This window comes from Ranitomeya imitator, chromosome 6 (genome assembly GCF_032444005.1).
Source record: "Ranitomeya imitator isolate aRanImi1 chromosome 6, aRanImi1.pri, whole genome shotgun sequence".
In the NCBI taxonomy this organism is placed as follows: Eukaryota; Metazoa; Chordata; class Amphibia; order Anura; family Dendrobatidae; genus Ranitomeya; species Ranitomeya imitator.
The window spans coordinates 14,736,348-14,762,985 of NC_091287.1; the positions used below are offsets into that span (position 1 = coordinate 14,736,348).

Consider the following 26,638-nt stretch of genomic DNA (forward strand, 5'->3'; position numbering starts at 1 on the left):
TAAGATACTAAAAATGCATCCTTTATTGCATGAAAAGATTAAAATATCAATTCATCTAAAGGGGAGAAGATGGTCACAGCGAGAATAAAACCCTCAAGGTCAATCCATTCTCATCCACTCGCCGCTCATCATCATCTCAGCAAATCGCTAAAAGCCATCCCTCTCTCATTCTTCATGCCGAACTTTTCCAGGAACAGCCCCGGGTGTCAGGATTCATAACAGGGTCCGATTGGGACGTCCCCTGGTTTGCAAAAAAAAAAATAATAACAATCTTAACCTAAGGGGGTTTCATTGTAGAAAACTAGAAATGTTTGTTTTACCTTTTAAAAATAAAAGCTTTAAATAAAAAAAAAAAAAAAAAAAGAATTCTGAGATTCTCCACCTCAAGCTAAACAACCTCCTCTAATCTGAATGATGCCTTTATACAATACAGTGATTCCTACTCATGCTAAATTCGCATTTCCTTCCTCTACATCTGATCCAAGAACCTGCTTTATAATGAACAAAATAAAATAACGTGAAATCTTTTGTAAACAGCCTAATGAAGTTGGTTAATGATGCAGGATACAAGTCTAATGACGAAAGTCTTGGAATGCAGCAGCACAAAATTATTTTAAAGGGAGTCTGCCAACACAAAACGACTGTTCAAACCAAGCACAGGAGTTCAGTACACGACTGAGGTGGCCGAGCAGTTACCACCTACTGGTTTTCCATCTGTCTCCACCCTTATCTGGTTTCTGTAAGGCCAGAGCTTTCAATCAAAGAAGAGAAAGCAGCGATATATACAGCAGAAGTCAGCGAGGAGCATTGGACTACTTGGCCAAGACAAGTGTGCACTGTTTGAACAGTTATTTTATGCTGACAATCTCCCTTTAAGGCCTGGGATATGTAAAAAGCCCCAATACATACACACATATGCTGGCTGCAACCCCCCCCCCACTTATAAATCCATCTGTACAGAATACCCCCGCAGCCTGGAGCACAGCTCCGCACATGGACTGTCTGCTCCCTTCATGTCCAGAAACTTTTTGGAATATCCAGTCAAACTAGAAACCTAACAGAATGGGACAAGATTTTCTTCTAATAGAAAATATAAAAATAAATTTATGTATCCAATATGAATCCTTGCCTGTCCAGTGTGGACTACCACTCCAACCATTGCAGGAAGTGTTCAGGAAAATAACCTCTTTGCAGCCAGTGCATTAAGTAGTTTGAGCTAGCATAGTTGCTGTGGTCGAGGATGGGATAAGGTTCAGCTTTTGGTAGAGCGCTCTGGTGCAGGTCGGATGGGGCGGACACTCTCCGGGGCCGGCCTGATGAGACGAGGCCGCCCTCTACGCTTTGGAGCAACTACTGGAGTACTTTTTTCCAATTTCTTCACTGCCACAGGACTTTCAGCCTTGGGGGTTACGGCTACAGGAGAGGTATTGGTTACATGGGACCCATTGGCAGTGGCGGACTCTTGCTTCTGCCGGGCCGCTGCTCTTTCCTGTCTAAGTTCACGCAGTTCATCTCGAATGTCTGTGAGCACACCGAGAAGTTGCTGCTGCAGCTCCCTGTCTTGGTTACGTTGCTGCTGATGTTGAATCCGATCTTCCTCCCACATCCCCAACTCGCGATGGTATAACTGGTCCCACTGCTCCTCCAACTCAAACAGTCGATTCATTTTAGATTTCCAAGGAGCTTTCCGATCGTCGGGGTCAAAGGCGCAATCTCCATTTGTGGGAAGTTCTCCTCCAGAAGAGGGGTCGCCATCCCCATCCTGTGAGGATGAAGAGGGCAAGGAATCATCCTGTACATTCTCGCTGGGCGGCGGGGATTGGGATTGTCTGTCCCACTCATCCGGATTCTCTTGCCAGTTGTCTCGGTCTTCCTCTTGTGCAGGTGAAGCCTTCCCTGCATGCTGACTGCCTCCTTCCTCGTGCTCCACCTTTAGTTGCACAATTCCCCCATCTTCACTAATTGGAGCCGCTGGGCTACTGCGGTTACTGCTGCTGTTGTTGCCACCACTGCTTCCAGTAGCATTGCACTCGGTTTGCCCACCTGGATTATCCAGTGACCCCTCTGGGGAGGAAACAATGGAGTTCTGGGACTCACAACGTGCTGGAACGGAGACGAGCTGGGTAGTCACAACCTCCTGTTTCACAGTAAGGATCTCAGGTGCAGCTGTGACGATTGTCTGTGGTGCTGGGATCAGGTTCTGGGTGGTCACCAGGGTGCACACCTCTTTTAAGCCCGTCCAGGTCTCAGGAAATGGCTTGATTTTAACTTTTTGGGTAACATTTTTATCGCGTTCGCCATTCTCTGCGTCATCCGGTACATGGACAAAGGAGAGCTGAGCAGGAGACGTGCTGACCAAAGGGGACATGACCGAAACTTCCGGGATAGGCCTTGGACTTGCTGTGAATAGAATAAGAAAAGGAATGTAACTACAGAGATCAAAAGGAAAACGTGTGATTAATGCAATCATTCTACCACGGACCCCATATATGCCCCTGCCACAAAATCCGTAACAGAGATCAGTCCCTAGCCGAGTATAATGGATTACAGGACCCCTCAGATATTGCCCAAAAAGAAAGTACACCCTCTTACTAAGACTTTCCAGATGCATTCAGGAAACTTTGGCAGTCCCCCTATCAGTAAGTTTAACACATTTCAAACCCTATTTTTACAATTCTGACCACTGTCACTTTATGAGGTTATAGCTCTGGAACTCAATGGATCCCATTGATTGAGTTTTTTCGTGACATATTGTACTTTATGTTAGTGGTAAAACATGCGTTTATGGGGGAAAAATGTTGAAAATTTTGCAAGTTTCAAACTTTTAATTTTTGTGCTCCTAAGTCAGAGAGTCGTGTCACACAAAATACTTAAGTAATATTTCCCACATGTCTACTTTACATCAGCACAATTTGGGAAACATAAGGGTTAAAATTTAACCAGCAATTTCTCATTTTCCTAACAAAATTTACACAATCATTTTTGGGACTTCGAGGGGTCAATATGACAGAAAATCCCCAAAAGTGACACCATTCTAAAAACTGCACCCCTCGAGGTGCTCAAAACCACATTCAAGAAATGTATGAATCCTTCAGGTGCTTCACAAGAACTAAAGTAATGTGGAAGGAGAAAATTAACAATTTTTTACTTTAGAACCAAACTTTATTTTAACAAGGGTAAAAGGAGAAAATGGAACCCCAAATTTGTTGTGCAATTGCTCCTGAGTACACCTATACCCCATATGTGGGGGAAATCCGCTGTTTAGGCGCATGGCCAGCTCAGATGGGAGGGAGCAGCGTTTGCTGGAATCGATGGCGGTTACCATGTCGCATTTGGAGACCCCCTGATTTGCCTAAACAGTGGAAACCCCCAATTCTAACTCAACCCCCAACACAACCCTAACTGCAAAGAATGGAAAACATAACATTTTTTTTTTTTGTATTATTTTTTTCTAACTAAGGGGATGACAAAGGGGAATTTGATTTACTATTTTTTTTTAATCACTGTGATGGGGTCTATCACAGTGATCAAAATTAACCAATAGGAAAAATCTATTGTTGCCGGATATCGGCCGCAGATCTCGGCAGGCGCACTTCTCCTGCATTTTCTTCCGGGAAGATGAGGTGGAGGGCTGGGGGACGGAGCAGGTACCTGGTGAGCCTGAGGGACCCAATATCTCTCTCCTCTGTGATCAATCCTATCAGAGGAGGAAGGAATTGAAAGATAGGACTTTTTGTGATCGCCATTATTTGGTGAATAACGGTGATCACGTGACGTAAAAGCCGACCATCATGTTCTCTGGGGTCTCGGCTACCCCTGGTGGCTGAGAACTCAGGAGATTTTCCGATGCTGCGGGGCGCTATACACTTATTTCTCTGCGCCATTAAAAAGTGGTGCTGAGGAATAATGCCCCTTAACTGACGCCGTCAAAAGGCGTATGCATGGTCATTAAGGGGTTAAAGTGGTTGTCCAGCAAAATGTGTTTCCTTGTCTTTTTTTTTTTTATCAAATGTTTTTATTAAACAGTAAGAAAAATATATGCAGATTACATTGCTGCAAACAGTACACATATATGTATTACATTTTCAATAAAACTTTTTAAACCCCCAACCAGCCTCCCCCCCCTCTAGAGACCTAACAAGAACAGCTCCGATCTCCCCAAACGTCCATCATTAACCAGGAACAAGATGTCATATCAATACTGCTCCCGCGGGTGTTTCCTTGTCTTTGATAAGTTATATAATAAAATATATGCAAACCGTGGTTACAGAGTTCTTATTTCCACAGCCGGGCCAGGCCCCTTCTTGTTCTATGCATTGGTCAATCTAGAAGGAGGCTGGCTAGAAATTGTAGCGAGCATAAGTCACGGTCTGAAAACCAGTAGTGGAGCTGCTGGGATAGAAATAGGGGCACAGAAGCTGGGACATTGGGTCAAGGGTTGTAAAACATGACAAAGTATAATTAACAACCCTTAGGGTATGTTTACACGGTCAGTATAGCCTGTGGATTGGACGCTGCGTCCAGCCCACTGCGCCCAGATTTTCTGAAATACCATCTCCACTATGCGTGCAGGGACGCCTCCGGCTTCCCTGCGTAACCGGACATGCGGTGCATCTTTCTAGACCGCATCATGTCTATCTATCTTGCGGGGATGCTCAGTCTCCTCAAGATAAATAGCACCGTTCTATGTATAGGATGTGGTGATTCCGCACGGTTCAATGAACACATGTGGAATCACCGTGCGTACAAAAGCCAGCAGCGCTTTGGACAGTGCCGCATCCAAAGCGCTGCCAACCTGGACCGCGGAAACATACCCTTATATATCACATAAAACATACAGAAACTAATTTCTGATCCTAAAGTTTTCAACTTCTCTTCTAAATGACTCGAAATCTGAATTAGGCCAGATTCACTATTGCATTAGCGTCTTTTTTTGTTTTGTTTTGGTGTTTATTTTTATTATATACAGGTGGCGTATGGCTTCAGGGGTGCGATTTACAGAGCAAGAGGAACAGAGCTATTAAATTTTATTTAATTCAGAAAGGTAGGCAGTGTTTATAAAAATATACAATGATACAAAATGGGAACAAAACAATACGATATATGCAATTATATAAAAGGTAGTAACGACGGGGCGTGTCCTAGCTGGCCATGTGAGTGGAAGCAGGGAAGAGTGCTCCTGCTGCCATAAGGACAAAAATCCTGCTTTAACCCCGATTTTCGGGCAAACTCACCTAAATCCAGCTGGCTGAAGGTCCGGAGAGTGCAGCGGTGCGGAGCAGCAGGTCCGGAGTCGGCAGCGATGACCAGGAGGCGGCAGAAAGACGCTGGCACCAGCGATGCAGGAGCCAGCCAAGATGGCTCCGATGCTAGGGAGGATGCCGAGAAGGAGAACGCCGCATGTCAGCGGCGCATGGAGGTGGCCGCAAAGCTGCAGCAGTATGCCAGAGTGGAGGCTGCTGAGGAAGCAGAACCAGGATCTGGAGCTGACCAGGAGGAGGAGGAAGCAAGCACAGCCGAGCAGCATGAGGTACAGAGGGGGAAGGAGAGAGGCAGCATGGCTGGGGCTAGTGGGGGACCTGGAGGCATATCACAGGGAGAGGAGCCGACTCTTAGAGATGTTATCACACTGATCTCTTCATGTCAGCAATCCCTGAACTCCTTGGCCCAGCAGATGCAGGAAGTTAAAGGGGACACGGCACAGATTAATGCGGCTCTGCAGAAAATGGACAAACGTATAGGAGTGGTGGAGGAGAGGGTGAGCACGGCAGAAGATCACATAGTTAAGCTACAAAAAGCTGAAAAGAAGTTTGCCCAAGCGGGGGGCGTGACCGGATGTGGAGCTGAGCGGACGTGCGAGGCTCGAGCTCCCTAACCACCAGCTATCATAAGCGGCCCAAAGCACAGTGAGGTGACCGGAGGAGGTCAGATCTGAAGATAAGATAAGCCAGGCGGTGGTGCACTCCAGGAATGAAGCGAGGGAGAAGGAGGGGGCAGGCGCCCAGCAGGGTCCAGGTCTTTGAAGCGATGGGTAGTTGGATCCAAGATGGCGACCGCAACTCTCACCACGCGGCCGCCGGCAGCAGCAGGAGTGATGGCAGTGTGGAGCAAAGGTCAGAGCTGCACAGTGAATCACTCCACCAGCCCCAAACTCCCAGCAAAACTGAAAGATCCCTGAGCACACAGAGCTATTCACCAACGCTGCAGTCCCTGCTTTTTCCCCCTGCTAGGAATGCTGAAGGTTCAGAGCCTGAAGATTTACAGCCACTAAACACAGCCCTGACCGTCTCCTCAGACTCTCCTATTACAGACTCCAATTCTGCCCCTGTCACTGTAGCCACACTCAAATCCCTGCTGGGAGACCTGAAGCAAGCCATTCATACTGATATCACAACGGCTTTCACTGAGCTACATAAAGAAATAACGCAGATTGGCGACAGAACCTCACACATAGAGGGGAAACTGGAGGAATATACTACGGCGCACAACCAACTAGTAGACGCGCATAATGAAGCGGACGAAGAAATCATGGCCCTAAAACTGAAGCTTGCAGACCTAGAAGACCGATCCAGGCGCAATAACCTACGTTTCAGAGGAATCCCTGAGAGTGTGTCAGCGGATACACTAAAGGAGTTTCTAATGGACTTCTTCACAATTCTGGTGCCGTCAGCAGAACAGAGGGACCTGCTGATTGACAGGGCACATCGGATCCCCAAACCAAAGTCTGCTCCCAGCTCCGCACCGCGAGACGTGATAGCCAGGCTGCACTTCTACCATTTCAAGGAGGCAGTGACCAAGTCAGCGTCAGCAAAGCAAGAACTTCCAGAAAGATTCCGGAACATTCTGGTGTTCACCGACTTGTCTGCGACAACCCTGAACAGGAGGCGAGAATTCTCATCCGCAACCAAGATTCTACGGGACAACAGTATTGTCTACAAGTGGGGATATCCAGTAAAGCTCATCGTGACGAAAAACGGAACTTCACACGTCCTTGCGTCTCCCAGAGAGGCCATGACCCTGCTCCAGGAATGGTCCCTGACATCAGTGGATGAAGATACCAGCTCCCCACTAAAGAAAAGACCCCCGACACTGAACAAAGAATGGACCTGATTCTCACGCAAGTACTCTGTTACCATATGTATCCCCTGTGTGCCTATGCCAGGACACCACACTGTTATTTTTTTGCCTGGCTGGCAGGTTGAAGGGGCATGAGAATATTGCTTTCGTTTTTTCTATTCTCTCCCCCCCTTTAATACTGGATAGGAACGACTATCCAGTTGGTTCACATAGAACCGGACTCTGAGTTGTACAAGTTGTACTTGTTCTGGTTGTTGTTAATTACTTTAACCCCTTTGTTTCCCTTATTATTATCCTGTATCTGGTGACTGATTGAATTTTTTTTCTTTTTTGTAACTGATGGTATTTCAAATATCTAGCATTAATGTGAAAGGCCTAAACAGCCCTTTCAAGAGATCGTTATTATGGAAGGAAGCCCAGGCACTCAAAGCGGACATACTATGTGTCCAAGAAACTCATTTAAATCGTGATGATACCCATAGACTACAACATAAAAATTACCCCCATATCTATGTGTCATATGCGGCGAAAAAGAAGAGAGGGGTAGCGATTGCAATAAAAGACACTGTAGCGTTCCAGCTTGTTGATAGCGTTCTGGATGATGAAGGCAGATATGTAATATTGATATGTAGCATCAATAACAAGGTGTATACAATTGCATCTATATATGCACCCAATACAGGTCAAATCACTTTTATTAAAGACCTCATAACTAAATTATCCAAAATAAAACAAGGATCCCTGCTAATCTGTGGAGATTTTAACCTCGTCCCGATCCCCAACATAGACAAATCTTGGTGCTCAAAGAAAAAGTCCCAATCCCATGCGCTGTCCCAGTGTCTTATATCAGAAGAATTGTATGACACGTGGAGGGTCCTTCATGCTTCTGAAAGGGATTATACATATTACTCCCACCCACATAAAGTATATTCAAGAATAGATCTAATAGTAGTGGATAAATGGCTCCTACAAAATATACAATCAGCAAAAATTGGGAACATAACCTGGTCGGACCACGCTCCTGTAACATGCCAAATTAAAGAGACGTACAATAATTTAACTTATTCTCCGTGGAGAATTAATAACTTCTTAATAGCCTCAGATAATATTAAATCCCAACTTAACGACCTTCTCCAGGAATTTTTTGATATCAATAGTACCCCTGACATATCCCCGACCACAGTGTGGTGCGCCCACAAGGCCTATATAAGAGGGCGGCTAATACAGATAGCAGCGCAACACAAAAAATTGAGAATGCGACAAATAGAAGAGCTCAATAAAAATATAGCAACAATGGAAAACATCCATAAACATAGCCCATCACCCACGGTATATAGGAAACTACAAAAGGCAAGATACGAACTATATCAGCTATTCCAATATAAATATGAGCATAATTTGAGGAGGAATAAAGCTAAATATTATTGGCAGGGGAATAAGGCGAGTAAAATACTTGCCAATAAGATTAAAGCGAGATTAACAAAGCAAAAAATAGCTCACATACAAGATGATCAAAAGAACAAAATATACAACCCTAAAGAAATTGCGAATACTTTCGCAAGATATTACTCCTCACTCTATAATCTCAAGACCGACAACCTTATCCCACAACCCAACGCTGAGCTAATTAATAATTTCCTGAATAGCATATCTTTACCCCAAATCCCAGAGGATAAATTGATGGCAATAAATCAACCTATAAGCCAAAAAGAAATCCAACAAACCATTCAGGCAACAAAAAATAATAAATCCCCAGGACCGGATGGTATAACTAATGAATACTTGAAGTTATTCAACCAAATATTGTCCCCACATCTATTATTAGTCTTCCAAAATATATTTGAAACAGGCAAAATACGAGAAGAAATGTTACAAGCGACTATAGTCCCTCTTCCCAAGCCAGGAAAAACTCCCGATCATCCAAGTAATTTCAGGCCAATATCCCTACTAAATACTGACCTCAAGCTGTACTCCAAAATCTTAGCAAATAGACTCTCCGATGTAATCCCTTCCCTGGTGCACAGAGACCAGGTTGGATTTATCAAATCTAGACAGACATTGGACGGCACCAGACGAATGATTGACCTCATCCATGTGGCGGGGAGCGACCGGACGCCTTCTCTGCTCCTATCCCTGGACGCGGAGAAGGCGTTCGATCGGGTGCATTGGGGATACCTGTTTGAGGTTCTGGCCAGATTCGGATTTACGGGTAATATTGCTAAATCAATCACTCTGCTATATTCTCACCCATCAGCATCGGTTTCTGTCTCTGGAATGATGTCGGACAGGTTTACTATTACTAACGGGACGAGACAGGGGTGTCCGCTATCACCCCTTATATTCGCTTTGGTGATTGAGCCTCTAGCGCAGAAAATTAGATCACACTCGATGATATCAGGAATTCAGGTGAATAAAACGGAACACAAAATAGGCTTATTTGCTGACGACATCATTCTAGCGTTAACAAACCCGACAGAATCATTACCGGCAGCAATGCAAGTAATCGATTCATATACTAAAATATCATATTATAAGCTGAACGTGTCTAAATGCCAGGTATTAAACCTGACCCCTCTCACAAAACACCCCAAAAGCTTTGAGAATAAGTACCCTTTTAAGTGGGAAAATGACCATATTGAGTATTTGGGTATTCGGCTGACACTCTCGGCAGATAAAATGCTATCACTGAATTATGAGTCTCTAAGGAAGAAAATCCAAACTGACATGTTACGTATGAAGAAACACGAACTATCATGGCTGGGCAGGATTGCATCGGTAAAAATGTTCATTCTCCCACAAATACTGTATTTGTTCCGCAATCTCCCCATCATATTCCCAATGAAAATATTAAAAGAGATTCAAGCAATGATTTTAAAATACATTTGGCAAGAGAGAAAACCCAGAGTCCAAGCGGACACGCTTTACATCCCTATGAGTAAGGGTGGCCTGGGGTGCCCCTCAGTAGTCCGGTACTACAGGGCCGCATTATTCGAACAGTTACGATTCATGTGGAATAATGATGATGATCGGCACTGGATAGCAATTGAAAAACATTTGATGAGAACCTCCAATGTCTCAGCTTTTTACCATGCACATCAAACTAAAGTCCCTAATAGAAACCTAAAAATGTCCCCAACAATAGACGCGGCTCTGGAGCTATGGAGTGTGTTGACTAATAAATTAGGCCTTATACAAACCGCATTCCTCAAAGCTCCTATAGAGACACTGGAGCATTGTATCCCGGACCTCAAACTTAAAAATTGGAATTTACCCAAAACCACCTCAATTGGGAACTTGTATGAGGGGGAGGAATTAATTACTTTTACATCATTGAGAGATAAATACAATGTTCCTCAAAGGGATTTTTACAAATATTTGCAGATCCGGCATTTCCTAACTGAAAGGAAAAAACAGATGCCTGCACCGCCATCTAAACTTTACTCTATGCTGATGAACCCGACATCACAGATTAGAGCGCTGTCCACAAGCTACGACTGTATGTTGGAGAATACTCTGCCCTCTCTAACTACATACCTGCAAAAGTGGGAAAAAGACCTAAACTGCACATTCACACCGGATCAGTGGAGGGCATCCTTCTTAATTATTGGAAGCCAATCTAAATGTACTAACCACATAGAAAACGCCAGGAAATTGTTATATCGGTGGTATTTCACTCCCAGTAGATTGTCCAGGATGTCCTGCAGTTCCCCAGACACGTGCTGGAGGTGTGGAGACCCCTGTGCAGACATGCTACATATATGGTGGAGTTGTGACAGAATTAGACGTCTGTGGGCAGCCATAGATCATCTGATGTTCCAGATTTGTGGTATACCGGTGACTCTTAATGCACAGCAGGCGTTACTCGCTATTGATTTGGACTCGTTTCCCTATGAGTTCCGTACAGTGATTGTACATATTATTGTAGCAACAAGACTCAAAATTGCTAGTTACTGGAAAAACTCCAGGTGCCCCTCACTGCCCGAGGTCGTATCACTGATCAACGAAAATTGCCTATCAGAAAAAATAATCGCTACATCTAATAATAATATAGCTCAATTTCAGAAAAAATGGAACAATTGGTTATCTTTCCGTTTAAATACCGTTCTTAAATGACTTTGCAGATTTGCATATAGAGAATGTGATTGGATAGTTATTGTAATGTCACCATTTCCCCTATCCTCTTCCCTTCCCTAATCCCCATAACGTTGTGTTAATTAAGAATTTAATGTCAATAAGATGTAATGCTTGACACAATTTGTAAATAAAAATTTATGTTTAAAAAAAAAAAAAAAAAAGAAGTTTGCCCAAGCAATAGCCGAGCTCGCTGCTAAAAATGAGGATCTGGAAAATAGATCCAGAAGAAATAATATACGTATAGTGGGGCTGCCTGAAAAGACTGAGGGGAGAAATCCCACTGAGTTTGTTGAAAACTGGCTGCTGGAGAAGATTGGGAGCACAGTGTTGACAAAAGTCTTTGCTGTTGAACGGGCTCATAGGGTCCCGCCGCAGCCCCCTGCCCCAGGAGCGAATCCCCGTACCATGCTTGCTAAAATACTCAATTACAGGGACAGAGACATTATCCTTAGAAAGGCTAGAGAGATGGAGGATCTGACGGCTGGAGGTCAGAAAATCGCCATTTATCCGGATTATTCCGCTGCGGTTCAGAAGCAGCGGATGAAGTTTACTGGAGTCAAGCGGCGACTGAGGGAGCTGGGAGTGCAGTATTCAGTGATGTTTCCCGCCAAGCTGAGACTGGTGGCTTTTAATAAGACCCACTTTTTCCTGACACCGGAGGACGCTACCCAGTGGCTTGATACTCATGAGAAAAAACTTAAGGGAATGGGCGACTGACATTTCGGCGAGATCCAGTTGGGATTTGTTTTCTCTGTCGATGGAGGAGAGTTCTGCGCTCGTTAGCAATGGTTAAAGAGTTGAGCAACTGTTGGGGGTTTTGCTGGGCCATATTGAAGGAATGGCCGGAGGGGACAGTACCAACTACTAAGTACGGGGGAGGAGGGTTATGCTGGGTACTGTGAACTGGTTTGGTACTTTTTCTATATGTTAATATAAGTTGAAATGTTAAGATACAATAAAGTGAAAGTTGGGGAAATTGTGATTGCTATGGCAGCGGGACGCGAATGGAGAGGGTTAAGTAAGGGAGAGTGTTCGCAGTGGGCAGTGGAGCCCCACTCTTGCTGAGAGGAAGAATGCGTTATATTGGGGGGGTTAGGGGGGCAAGTTGGGAGGGGGCAAGTTGGGAGGGGGCAGGGGGGGTGGGAGGGTTGGGGCAGCTCATACTTGGGAAATTGGATACTATAAGAAATGATGAGCCACATGATGGGAGATTGTATTAAAATATTGAGTTGGAATGTGAGAGGTCTGGCGGATAAAACACGGCGGGCGGCAAGTCTGCAGTATGTCCGAGAACAGAAGGTCTCGATGATATGTCTGCTGGAGACACATTTAGTGCGGGAGAGGGTGAACATATTGAATAGGCGCTGGATACAGAGGGCGTATCATTCTACTTTCTCGACGTATTCTAGGGGTGTGTCTGTGTTAATACCTGCGGGGGTGCAGTATGAGGAGGTGATGGTAAAAGAGGATGTGGATGGTCAGTATGTGGTGGTGAAATGTAAAATGAATGGAGTGTTGATGTGTATAGCGGCAATGTATATTCCGCCCCCATACTCAAGCAAGAAGATAAGAAAGGTGCTGGAGAGGGTAGAGCGCTGGGGACCGTTACCATTACTAATTATCAGCGACCTTAATAATATATGTGATGACTTTTGGGATAAGAACAAAAACCCCCAGAATAGGACGGCGGGACATATCACTACGTTTGGGACTTATGTCGGGGAAGTGGGCATGGTTGATTTATGGAGAGTTAGGCATATCGGGGAAAGGGCGTATTCATGCTACTCGCCAGCTCATGGTACGCTGTCTAGGATTGATCTGGCACTGGGTAACCGATTACTAGATACGATGGTAAGGGACGTGAGATATTTACCTAGGGCTCTCTCAGACCATAGTCCAGTTGAAGTGGAATTTCGATCAGTGGGGACACGGAACGGGAGCAGAAGAGAGTGGAAAATTCACCCTAATTGGCTACACAGTATAGACTTGGAGAAGATTAAGAAGGAATTGGTGGAATTTTTTGAGATAAATGAGGGTAGCGTAGATGTGCTTACTGTGTGGGAAGCCATGAAAGCGTACTTGAGAGGGCTGTTTAGGGATATTAGCAGGTGTAAGCGGAAATCGAGAGAGGCAGAGAGGCTGGCGATAGATGGGCTGAGGGTGGCTGAAGATGAGATGGTAATAATGGGTACTTTGGAGGAGGTTGAAAGCAGCTCAAAGCCAGCTAGAGGCGGTCTTGCTGAGTAAGGCTGAAAGGAAGAGGGAATTCATGAATTTGGCCTATTACCAGGAGGGTGAATCAGTGGGTCATTTGCTGTCGCTGGTGGCATCTGCCCAGAGAAATACTTCCTTTGTTCACTCTTTGGTGACTGGGAGTGGTGTTGCTGTTTCTGAGACTTCAGATTTTGGAGACTTTTGCAGATTTTTACGCAGACTTATACTCCTCTCGGGTAGATGGGTCAATGGAGGACACGGTGGCGTTCCTTGAGGAGTTGGAGCTCCCGAGGCTGAGTGACACAGCTAGGGAGGATTTGGAGGCTCCCATTACGGAGGAGGAACTGGGACGGGCATTGCAGTCGATGGCTAATGGGAAGGCGCCTGGCGTAGACGGATTTCCTGCCGAAATTTATAAAAGCTTGGGGGAAGTGTTGATCCCTAAATTGAAGGCGGTCTTGGAAGAGGCTACGAATGGTGGAAGGCTACCGGCATCTATGCGGGAGGCCACAATAGTGGTGATTCCAAAGGAGGGGAAAGACCCGAAACAGCCGGATTCATATCGGCCAATTTCTTTGCTTACTATCGACGTTAAACTCCTGGCTAAGATGTTGGCGATGAGGTTGACAAGTGTTATTTCTGGCCTGATAGACCAGTCTGGCTTTATGCCTGATAGGTCAACTGCGATTAATCTACGAAGGCTGTATATGAACTTGCAACTCAAAGCCGATAACTGTGGCCAGAGAGTTATTGCATCTTTAGACGCTCACAAGGCATTCGATAGTGTGGAGTGGGGGTATCTCTGGCAGGTGTTGCGAAGAATGGGGTTTGGACCGCAGTTCATATCATGGATTCAATTAATGTACTCGATGCCGATGGCCAGGGTTAGGGTAAACGGGGAGTTGTCACGGACCATACAATTGGCTAGAGGGACGAGACAGGGGTGTCCGCTTTCCCCCCTTTTGTTTGCTCTGGCGGTGGAACCACTGGCCGCTACGCTTCGACAGTCTGATGAGATGACGGGGTTTAAATATGGGGTGATTGAAGAAAGGGTGGCGTTGTATGCGGATGATATTTTGTTGTTTCTGGCTGACCCGGTTGCATCCTTGGAGAGAGCCATTGGGATTATTGAACGATTCGGATCAGTGTCGGGACTTAGGATAAATTGGAGTAAGTCTATCTTGTTTAAGGTGGACGATGTGGATGGGGAGCCATTGGAGGACGGGCGACTGGAGGTGACGAGTAAATTTAAGTACCTGGGAATATGGGTATCTATGCCGGTCACTGACTATATACATGAGAATCTGACTCCAATCTTGGGTGCCCTCAAGGCAAAAGCGGATGCATGGCTTAAGCTACATTTGTCTGTGGTAGGCAGGATGAATCTTATCAAAATGATTCTGATGCCGAAAATATTGTATATTCTTCACAATGCGCCGGTTTGGATACCACGTGGGAAATTTAGACAGATCAACTCTCTGTTTAGGAATTTGATTTGGGGGAGGCAGCATCCGCGTATCAAACTGGAGACACTTCAGCGACCCAAGGATGATGGGGGTCTGGCATTGCCTAACCCTGAGTTGTACTTTCTTGCAGCCCAGAGTCAGCATTTAAGGGGCTGGGCGCATGAAGGGTCATCTGGGGCAGTACAGCGGTTGATGGAGGTGGTGACAAAAAGAAGGCCAGTGGTGCAATGTTTGGAGGATGGATCCTTGGAGAGTTTGGGGAAGCTATATCCGACTTTGCTGTTGATACGCAAGCTGTGGAGTAGATTGAGGCACGTACGTGGGATCACGGACTTGACTAGATACTCGCCGTTATGGCATAATAACAATCTGAAAGAATTTGAGGCATTGGGGGTACTGATAGAGTGGTTGGGCAAAGGGATTCAGTTTGTGTATCAAATAATTGAACAAGGTGAACTGAAATCATTTTCCCAATTGCAGGCGGAATTTGGTCTTGGGTCTGCAGGGGAGTATCAATATTTGCGGGTGAGGCATGCCTTTGGAGCTCAGAGTAGGAACGGAGGTATTAGGATTCAAAGGGATATAGTACTGGAGTATGTGTGTAATGATGGGACGACTGGAGGAGTCATATCCACTCTGTACAGGGATCTGTTGCACACTTTTCTATTGGGGTTTCCAATAATGGCAAGAGCTAAATGGGAAAGGGATTTGGACCCAATAGATAACGAGACTTGGGAGTCGGTGTTGGAATGGATCCCAAGACTGTCGCTGAGTGAACCGTATAGACTGTCACAGCTCTATGTGATACACAGAGTTTATAGGTCTCCGATGGTGCTATATAGGGCAGGATTGCGTAATGACTCTGAATGTCCGAGGTGTAAGTCTACGGATGCAGACATTTTCCATATGATGTGGACATGTCCAAGGTTGGCTGCCTTCTGGGTGGTAGTTTTGAGTCGTATGGAAGGTGCGTATGGATGCACGGTGCCAAGGGATCCAGTTGTCTGTTTGTTGGGATGCGTGGATGAGATTGGAGTGGATAAACACCTAAAGATAGCTATAGCCAGATTGTTGTATATGGCTAGGAAGGTGATAGCTAGAAACTGGATTAGGGAAGAGCCGCCGTCAAGAGGAGAGTTCCTCCAGTATGTGAAACAGGGCCTGACACTAGAAAAAGGGATTTATAAGAAGAAAGGGAAAACTGAAACGTTCAATAAAATGTGGTCTCCATGGATTGCTATGGGATAGTAATGTGAAGTGTGGCTTATACGAGTGGTTGAGGGATTAGATACTCTATTGTTTTAATGATGGTAGTAATTAACAAGATGAGCTGCTTTGTGGGGGTGGGGGGCTTTGGGATCGAAGGGGGCTGTTTGAAGGGGGAGGGGGGGGAAATACTCTATATTGAAAATGTAAATGTAACATGTTAATTGCCTTGTTATTCTTAATAAAAATTTATTTGAATAAAAAAATAAAAGGTAGTAACGAAAATAAATAACTAAACCTGATGTCAAGAAAACTGTTCTAAGCTAGGAGAGGGAATAACTCAGATTGGGAAAATGGACAACCCTCACGGCGAACTAGGACTTCCAGAATGAACATGACCTAAACCCAAATTCTGCTTTTTATTAGCTCGCCCCTTGATGACCTCTTGTGTTGAAGGATTGTGGGATGTGCTAGGTCTGTTTGAATTCTATGAGATCCCAACTTACAGGATATCGTCGCCCCTGGAGGTCCCAGGCGTTCGATATTGATGCCACATTTCTTATCGCAATTTTATCTTAACGTAGAGATCAAACATGGCCTGGATGGTAGAATCTATTGGATCGTTATTAATATGGAGGGGTTAGGATGGCCTTACAGTGATGTGAGTGAATTATCTGTTTGTCCCTTTGCTACGCCGGCGAAAATATATCTCCCATAAATATCAAATCGATGCAAACCCCAATATTCATTATTGGCAACCGGAGACAGTGTCTACGAAAAATGCTTTGATGAGAGGAAGCTTATGCCTGGGAAGGCAGTTCTCTGTGTAAACTAATCTCAAAGCTTGCGGTTTTTCTCAAAGCATTTCCCTGCTGTAATTAGCAGGTCCCTGCAGGAGGCCTCTGCTTCAAAGAAGGTTGAAGTGTCATCTCTCACCCCATTTCCCGTTTTAATTTGTTTCTCTCTCCCTAGCTATAATTGGTTACACATCTTTAATACTTCAAAGGAGATTGGATTGTCAGCTCTTCTCCCTTCTCGAAAAACTCTTATGGATTTTAATTTTTCTCTATGACAATTTGATCTACACTTCGCAAATACTTGCTACTTTATGTTGGTATCACAAAATCCAAATAAGATACAGTTAAGCTTGCAAGAAAAGCTGACAGGGTATGAATGAGGCGTGCAGATACTCACCGATGGAGCCCACCATGTCACCGCCCATTTCTCCTCTACATGTGAAGAATATGGATTGTCGGGGAACACCTGGAAGGGAAGGACACGAACATCATCAGTAATGGGAGCGAACACGTGACAAAACCGAAAGTCTTAAAAGGGACAATAAACCGTCCACGCATCTTCTAAGGCCTTATGTGAAGTCTATGACGCCCGGATATTAATCCGTTCAGGCTGGGGAGAGTCCCCCTGTAGAGAGATAAACAGTGCACTGCTCTCTTATCAGCCATTTTAGCTTGGAAAGAATTTGACTACAGGACAGGTAAACTCGATCCTTTGCTCCCTGTTATCAGTCACTTCGAGTTGTGCCAAGAAGTTGACTGTAGCGGTGGTTAATGGGATACATTGGACTGACATCAGCCCCTCTTATAATGCTCCATTGCGGATATAACTTGCATTGTGGGAGATGTAAAGAGCACAATGTTAACACTATGACTCTCACCGTCAATTACTCCCAACGGACGGCATGTCCTACCCCAGCAGTCTTATAACCGGGGGCCACTTACCAGGCTCCATGTACATGCCCTCCTGCTCTCCGTCCAGCGTGCAGTGGTGGCCGATAGTGGATGCCACCAGGTCCTCCATTGCGGTGAGGTTAGTGTCTATTATTGGGGCTACCCCGGGAACAGGGGGCACTTTGGTGCCAGTTTTCCGTTGGGTGATCTTCCTCTTGACCTCTAGGCGTAGGTCTCTCCACTTGTGTTTCAGGTCGTCGATGCTCCGGGGCGTATACCCCAGTTCATTCACATTCTTCTGTATCTGGGTCCACAGTTGGCTCCGTCGCTGGTTCCGGCGGGTGGACTCGGTGCGCAGCGCCTCGGAGCCGTACAAAGCACTGAAATGTGTCACCACGTCTCGCACTAAAGTCTCCGTCTCTTCATTGGAAAAGTTGGCTTTTCTTTTCCTGCCAGCGAAGGCCATCGGGCCGAGGGGCTGCAGGAGGAGATTTTCCTTCAGTTGTAGGGCGGTGGTGGCGTTCATGGGCATGGTTGGCATGGTTATAATGGGCGGTGGTGGCAACTCGGGGGTCTCAGCAGGTGTTGGAGGCGACAAGTCCATTGGTTCTAATTTTAGTTCCAATTTAGGTTCCATATTTGTAGAACTCTCTGAGGCGTCGGAGCTCGGGGCAGCGGATGGAGCTGGGTCCGAGGAAGACGACGCGTCAGACTCCGCCATGATAGAGGCCTCTTGCCGTACGACTGCTCTGGTGCCGATTCTCCGAACAGGACGGTTTCCGCCAGACATAAGGGCAGCTGGAGTCAGACTCTCAGTATATGAATCTACAGCAGAAAAAAACATGGAGATAAATAAGAATTCAACATCTCATAATAAATAACCCCCTCCCCCAATAATACAATGCACTGCTCCAAGCAATGCGACATAAGAGCTGCGAGTGGGAGCAACCATTCTGAATGCAGAAAAAGGGGAGGATAACTGATGTAGGAGAGAATATCGACAGATATGGGGGGCACATCGCATGTGTAATGGGGTGGGCTGGACTGTTTCACAGACAGAACATGGAAACACAAGCTTCATGTGCAATAGAAAGAACATTACAATGAATCACATGAGAACAATATCTGGAAACTGGAAAAAAATCCAAAGGAGGAGAAATGGTCAAAAACTGCAATTACACCAATGTTACAGGAGTTACATTCTATGGCCTTCACTGTGCAGTAAAAATCACCCGTGATCAGATTCTCCATGTCGGCGCGATAACGGCGATATCATGAAAATCATGAAGCTCGAAGTAGATGATAAAGCAGCAGAACTTTCCCACCAATCATTAATAGAGAGGAAGGGGAGAGGCGGCCACTGGAGGGCGCTGTCCACAATATCCCGAGAACGGCAGCTTCTGATGTGACCGCGAACAATCCCCATAACCGATCTACAGGAGCAACAGACACAAAGGAGGGCCCCTCTAAGAAGGCCGGACAAAGGAGGGCCCCTCTAAGAAGGCCGGACAAAGGAGGGCCCCTCTAAGAAGGCCGGACAAAGGAGGGCCCCTCTAAGAAGGCCGGACAAAGGAGGGCCCCTCTAAGAAGGCCGGACAAAGGAGGGCCCCTCTAAGAAGGCCGGACAAAGGAGGGCCCCTCTAAGAAGGCCGGACAAAGGAGGGCCCCTCTAAGAAGGCCGGACAAAGGAGGGCCCCTCTAAGAAGGCCGGACAAAGGAGGGCCCCTCTAAGAAGGCCGGACAAAGGAGGGCCCCTCTAAGAAGGCCGGACAAAGGAGGGCCCCTCTAAGAAGGCCGGACAAAGGAGGGCCCCTCTAAGAAGGCCGGACAAAGGAGGGCCCCTCTAAGAAGGCCGGACAAAGGAGGGCCCCTCTAAGAAGGCCGGACAAAGGAGGGCCCCTCTAAGAAGGCCGGACAAAGGAGGGCCCCTCTAAGAAGGCCGGACAAAGGAGGGCCCCTCTAAGAAGGCCGGACAAAGGAGGGCCCCTCTAAGAAGGCCGGACAAAGGAGGGCCCCTCTAAGAAGGCCGGACAAAGGAGGGCCCCTCTAAGAAGGCCGGACAAAGGAGGGCCCCTCTAAGAAGGCCGGACAAAGGAGGGCCCCTCTAAGAAGGCCGGACAAAGGAGGGCCCCTCTAAGAAGGCCGGACAAAGGAGGGCCCCTCTAAGAAGGCCGGACAAAGGAGGGCCCCTCTAAGAAGGCCGGACAAAGGAGGGCCCCTCTAAGAAGGCCGGACAAAGGAGGGCCCCTCTAAGAAGGCCGGACAAAGGAGGGCCCCTCTAAGAAGGCCGGACAAAGGAGGGCCCCTCTAAGAAGGCCGGACAAAGGAGGGCCCCTCTAAGAAGGCCGGACAAAGGAGGGCCCCTCTAAGAAGGCCGGACAAAGGAGGGCCCCTCTAAGAAGGCCGGACAAAGGAGGGCCCCTCTAAGAAGGCCGGACAAAGGAGGGCCCCTCTAAGAAGGCCGGACAAAGGAGGGCCCCTCTAAGAAGGCCGGACAAAGGAGGGCCCCTCTAAGAAGGCCGGACAAAGGAGGGCCCCTCTAAGAAGGCCGGACAAAGGAGGGCCCCTCTAAGAAGGCCGGACAAAGGAGGGCCCCTCTAAGAAGGCCGGACAAAGGAGGGCCCCTCTAAGAAGGCCGGACAAAGGAGGGCCCCTCTAAGAAGGCCGGACAAAGGAGGGCCCCTCTAAGAAGGCCGGACAAAGGAGGGCCCCTCTAAGAAGGCCGGACAAAGGAGGGCCCCTCTAAGAAGGCCGGACAAAGGAGGGCCCCTCTAAGAAGGCCGGACAAAGGAGGGCCCCTCTAAGAAGGCCGGACAAAGGAGGGCCCCTCTAAGAAGGCCGGACAAAGGAGGGCCCCTCTAAGAAGGCCGGACAAAGGAGGGCCCCTCTAAGAAGGCCGGACAAAGGAGGGCCCCTCTAAGAAGGCCGGACAAAGGAGGGCCCCTCTAAGAAGGCCGGACAAAGGAGGGCCCCTCTAAGAAGGCCGGACAAAGGAGGGCCCCTCTAAGAAGGCCGGACAAAGGAGGGCCCCTCTAAGAAGGCCGGACAAAGGAGGGCCCCTCTAAGAAGGCCGGACAAAGGAGGGCCCCTCTAAGAAGGCCGGACAAAGGAGGGCCCCTCTAAGAAGGCCGGACAAAGGAGGGCCCCTCTAAGAAGGCCGGACAAAGGAGGGCCCCTCTAAGAAGGCCGGACAAAGGAGGGCCCCTCTAAGAAGGCCGGACAAAGGAGGGCCCCTCTAAGAAGGCCGGACAAAGGAGGGCCCCTCTAAGAAGGCCGGACAAAGGAGGGCCCCTCTAAGAAGGCCGGATAAAGGAGGGCCCCTCTAAGAAGGCCGGATAAAGGAGGGCCCCTCTAAGAAGGCCGGATAAAGGAGAGTCCCTCTAAGAAGGCCGGATAAAGGGGCGTCCCCCTAAGAAGGCCGGATAAAGGGGCGTCCCCCTAAGAAGGCCGGATAAAGGGGCAGCCCTCTAAGAAGGCCGGATAAAGGAGCGTCCCTCTAAGAAGGCCGGATAAAGGAGCGCCCCTCTAAGAAGGCCGGATAAAGGAGCATCCCCCTAAGAAGGCCGAATAAAGGAGCGTCCCTCTAAGAATACCGGATAAAGGAGAGTCCCTCTAAGAATACCGGATAAAGGAGAGTCCCTCTAAGAAGGCCGGATAAAGGAGAGCCCCTCTAAGAAGGCCGGATAAAGGAGCGCCCGCCCACCCCTTAACCCCTCCAATACAGACCACCCACCCCTGTACCCCCCACATACAGGTCCCGCACCCCAGTATCCCCCCATATACAGACCCCAGTGTTCCCCCATATACAGAGCCCACACCCCAGTATCCCCATATACAGACCCCAGTGTTCCCCCAATACTATCCCCCAATATACAGAGCCCACACCCCAGTATCCCCCATATACAGAGTCCGCACTCCAATATCCCCCCATATACAGAGCTCGCACCCCAATATCCCCCTATATACAGAGCCCAAACCCCAGTACCCCCATAAACAGAGCCCTCATATACAGAGCACAGTATCCCCCTATATTATCCCCCACATACAGACCCCAGTATCCCCCCTTATACAGACCCCCAGTGTCCCCCATATTATCCCCCCATATACAGACCCCCAGTGTCCCCCATATTATCCCCCATATACAGACCCCCAGTGTCCCCATATTATCCCCATATACAGACCCCAGTGCCCCCCATATTATCCCCCATATACAGACCCCAGTATCCCCCATATACAGACCCCCAGTGTCCCCCCACATACAGACCCCCCAGTGTCCCCCCACATACAGACCCCCCAGTGTCCCATTTTATCCCCCATATACAAACCCCAGTGTCCCCTATATTATCCCCCATATACAGACCCCAGTGTCCCCCATATTATCCCCCCATATACAGACCCCCAGTGTCGCCCATATTATCCCCGATATACAGACCCCAGTGTCCCCCATATACAGACCCCCAGTATCCCCCATATACAAACCCCCAGTATCCCCCATATTATCCCTCATATACAAACCCCCAGTGTCCCTGTCCCCCATATTATCCCCCATATACAGACCCCCCAGTGTCCCCCATATTATCCCCCATATACAGACCCCCAGTGTCCCCCATATTATCCCCCATATACAGACCCCCAGTGTCCCCCATATACAAACCCCCAGTGTCCCCCATATTATCTCCCATATACAAACCCCCAGTGTCCCCCATATTTTCCCCCATATACAAACCCCCAGTGTCCCCCATATTATCCCCCATATACAGACCCCCAGTGACCCCCATATACAAACCCCCAGTGTCCCCCATATTATCCCCCATATACAAACCCCCAGTGTCCCCCATATACAAACCCCCAGTGTCCCCCATATTATCCCCCATATACAGACCCCCAGTGTCGCCCATATTATCCCCCATATACAGACCCCCCCAGTGTCGCCCATATTATCCCCCATATACAGACCCCCAGTGTCCCCCATATTCAAACCCCCAGTGTCCCCCCACATACAGACCCCCAGTGTCACCCATATTATCCCCCATATACAAACCCCCAGTGTCCCCCCACATACAGACCCCCAGTGTCCCCCATATACAGACCCCCAGTATCCCCCATATACAGACCCCCAGCGTCCCCCATATTATCCCACATATACAGACCCCCAGTGTCCCCCATATACAAACCCCCAGTGTCCCCCATATACAGACCCCCAGCGTCCCCCATATTATCCCACATATACAGACCCCCAGTGTCCCCCATATTATCCCCCATATACAGACCCCCCAGTGTCGCCCATATCCCCATATACAGACCCCCAGTGTCCCCCCACATACAGACCCCCAGTGTCACCCATATTATCCCCATATACAAACCCCCAGTATCCCCCCACATACAGACCCCCAGTGTCCCCCCATATTATCCCCCATATACAAACCCCCAGTGTCCCCCATATACAGACCCCCCCCCAGTGTCCCCCATATTATCCCCATATACAAACCCCAAGTATCCCACCTTATACAGACCCCCAGTGTCCCCCATATACAAACCCCCAGGGTCCCCCATATTATCCCCATATACAAACCCCCAGTGTCCCTCCACAGACCCCCAGTGTCGCCCATATTATCCCCCATATACAGACCCCCCAGTGTCACCCATATTATCCCCCATATACAGACCCCCAGTGTCCCCCATATTCAAACCCCCAGTGTCCCCCCACAGACCCCCAGTGTCACCCATATTATCCCCATATACAAACCCCCAGTGTCCCCCATATACAGACCCCCAGTGTCCCCCATATTATCCCCCATATACAAACCCCCAGTGTCCCCCACATTATCCCCATATACAAACCCCAAGTATCCCACCTCATACAGACCCCCAGTGTCGCCCATATTATCCCCCATATACAGACCCCCAGTTTCCCCCATATTATCCCCCATATACAGACCCCCAGTGTCCCGCCACATACAGATCCCCATATACAGACCCCCCAGTGCCCCCATATTATTCCCCATATACAGACCCCCAGTGTCCCCCATATTATAACCCATATACAAACCCCCAGTGTCCCCCATATTATCCCCATATACAGGTCCTTCTCAAAAAATTAGCATATAGTGTTAAATTTCATTATTTACCATAATGTAATGATTACAATTAAACTTTCATATATTATAGATTCATTATCCACCAACTGAAATTTGTCAGGTCTTTTATTGTTTTAATACTGATGATTTTGGCATACAACTCCTGATAACCCAAAAAACCTGTCTCAATAAATTAGCATATTTCACCCATCCAATCAAATAAAATTGTTTTTTAATAACAAACAAAAAAACCAACAAATAATAATGTTCAGTTATGCACTCAATACTTGGTGGGGAATCCTTTGGCAGAAATGACTGCTTCAATGCGGCGTGGCATGGAGGCAATCAGCCTGTGACACTGCTGAGAGGTTATGGAGGCCCAGGATGCTTCAATAGCGGCCTTAAGCTCATCCAGAGTGTTGGGTCTTGCGTCTCTCGACTTTCTCTTCACAATATCCCACAGATTCTCTATGGGGTTCAGGTCAGGAGAGTTGGCAGGCCAATTGAGCACAGTAATACCATGGTCAGTAAACCATTTACCAGTGGTTTTGGCACTGTGAGCAGGTGCCAGGTCGTGCTGAAAAATGAAATCTTCATCTCCATAAAGCATTTCAGCCGATGGAAGCATGAAGTGCTCCAAAATCTCCTGATAGCTAGCTGCATTGACCCTGCCCTTGATGAAACACAGTGGACCAACACCAGCAGCTGACATGGCACCCCACACCATCACTGACTGTGGGTACTTGACACTGGACTTCAGGCATTTTGGCATTTCCTTCTCCCCAGTCTTCCTCCAGACTCTGGCACCTTGATTTCCGAATGACATGCAAAATTTGCTTTCATCAGAAAAAAGTACTTGGGACCACTTAGCAACAGTCCAGTGCTGCTTCTCTGTAGCCCAGGTCAGGCGCCTCTGCCGCTGTTTATGGTTCAAAAGTGGCTTTACCTGGGGAATGCGGCACCTGTAGCCCATTTCCTGCACACGCCTGTGCACGGTGGCTCTGGATGTTTCCACACCAGACTCAGTCCACTGCTTCCTCAGGTTCCCCAAGGTCTGGAATCGGTCCTTCTCCACAATCTTCCTCAGGGTCCGGTCTCCTCTTCTCGTTGTACAGCGTTTTCTGCCACATTGTTTCCTTCCAACAGACTTACCATTGAGGTGCCTTGATACAGCACTCTGGGAACAGCCTATTTGTTGAGAAATTTCTTTCTGGGTCTTACCCTCTTGCTTGAGGGTGTCAATGATGGCCTTCTTGACATCTGTCAGGTCGCTAGTCTTACCCATGATGGGGGTTTTGAGTAATGAACCAGGCAGGGAGTTTATAAAAGCCTCAGGTATCTTTTGCATGTGTTTAGAGTTAATTAGTTGATTCAGAAGATTAGGGTAATAGGTCGTTTAGAGAACCTTTTCTTGATATGCTAATTTATTGAGACAGGTTTTTTGGGTTATCAGGAGTTGTATGCCAAAATCATCAGTATTAAAACAATAAAAGACCTGACAAATTTCAGTTGGTGGATAATGAATCTATGATATATGAAAGTTTAATTGTAATCATTACATTATGGTAAATAATGAAATTTAACACTATATGCTAATTTTTTGAGAAGGACCTGTACAAACCCCAAGTATCCCACCTCATACAGACCCCCAGTGTCGCCCATATTATCCCCCATATACAGACCCCCCAGTGCCCCCATATTATTCCCCATATACAGACCCCCAGTGTCCCCCATATTATCCCCCATATACAGACCCCCCAGTGCCCCCATATTATTCCCCATATACAGACCCCCAGTGTCCCCCATATTATAACCCATATACAAACCCCCAGTGTCCCCCATATTATCCCCATATACAAACCCCAAGTATCCCACCTCATACAGACCCCCAGTGTCGCCCATATTATCCCCCATATACAGACCCCCCAGTGCCCCCATATACAGACCCCCAGTGTCCCCCATATTATAACCCATATACAGACCCCCAGTGTCCCCCATATTATAACCCATATACAGACCCCCAGTGTCGCCCATATTATCCCCCATATACAGACCCCCCAGTGCCCCCATATTATTCCCCATATACAGACCCCCAGTGTCCCCCATATTATCCCCCATATACAGACCCCCCAGTGCCCCCATATTATTCCCCATATACAGACCCCCAGTGTCCCCCATATTATCCCCCATATACAGACCCCCCAGTGCCCCCATATTATCCCCATATACAGACCCCCAGTATCTCATATTATCCCCCCATATACAGACCCCCAGTGTCCCCCATATTATCCCCCATATACAGACCCCCAGTATCTCATATTATCCCCCCATATACAGACCCCCCAGTGTCCCCCATATTATCTCCATATACAGACCCCCAGTGTCCCCCATATACAAACCCCCAGTGTCCCCTATATTATCCCCCATATCCAGACCCCCAGTATCTCATATTATCCCCCCGTACACGGGAGCGCACAGTTCGGGGGTCTGGACACGGGCGCGCCCCTCCCCCAGGCGGCGTGTCTTGCAGGTTTTCCCGGGCATTGGCCTCCTGCTGTCCGGCTCATGGCCCGGGCTCTATTGTTCACTCACCGTTCTGTCCTCCAGGAGACGCGGGCGGCTTCGCCCGTGCAGTGTGAGCGGCTCTCGGACCCGAGTGTGCGGGAAGCGCGGGGTTGAGCGGTGTCCGGGTCACAGCGGCCCGCGGAGCTCCAGGCCGTCCATGCAGCGTGCGGATAATGGCTCCCGACCCAGAGGAACTGGCTGCATCATTTCC

At 47.7% G+C, this 26,638-nt stretch overlaps 1 protein-coding gene across 1 annotated transcript; it reads right to left on the reverse strand.

The window, feature by feature from the left end:
- On the reverse strand, window positions 1–26,638 carry LOC138641653 (uncharacterized). The gene is made up of 4 exons (XM_069729214.1): window positions 26,455–26,638; window positions 17,837–18,610; window positions 17,292–17,360; window positions 1–2,400 (listed from the first exon to the last, which is right to left on the reverse strand). Exons 2-4 carry the CDS (start codon window positions 18,573–18,575, stop codon window positions 1,253–1,255), a joined length of 1,956 nt encoding a protein of 651 aa, XP_069585315.1. The 5' UTR covers window positions 18,576–18,610; window positions 26,455–26,638; the 3' UTR covers window positions 1–1,252.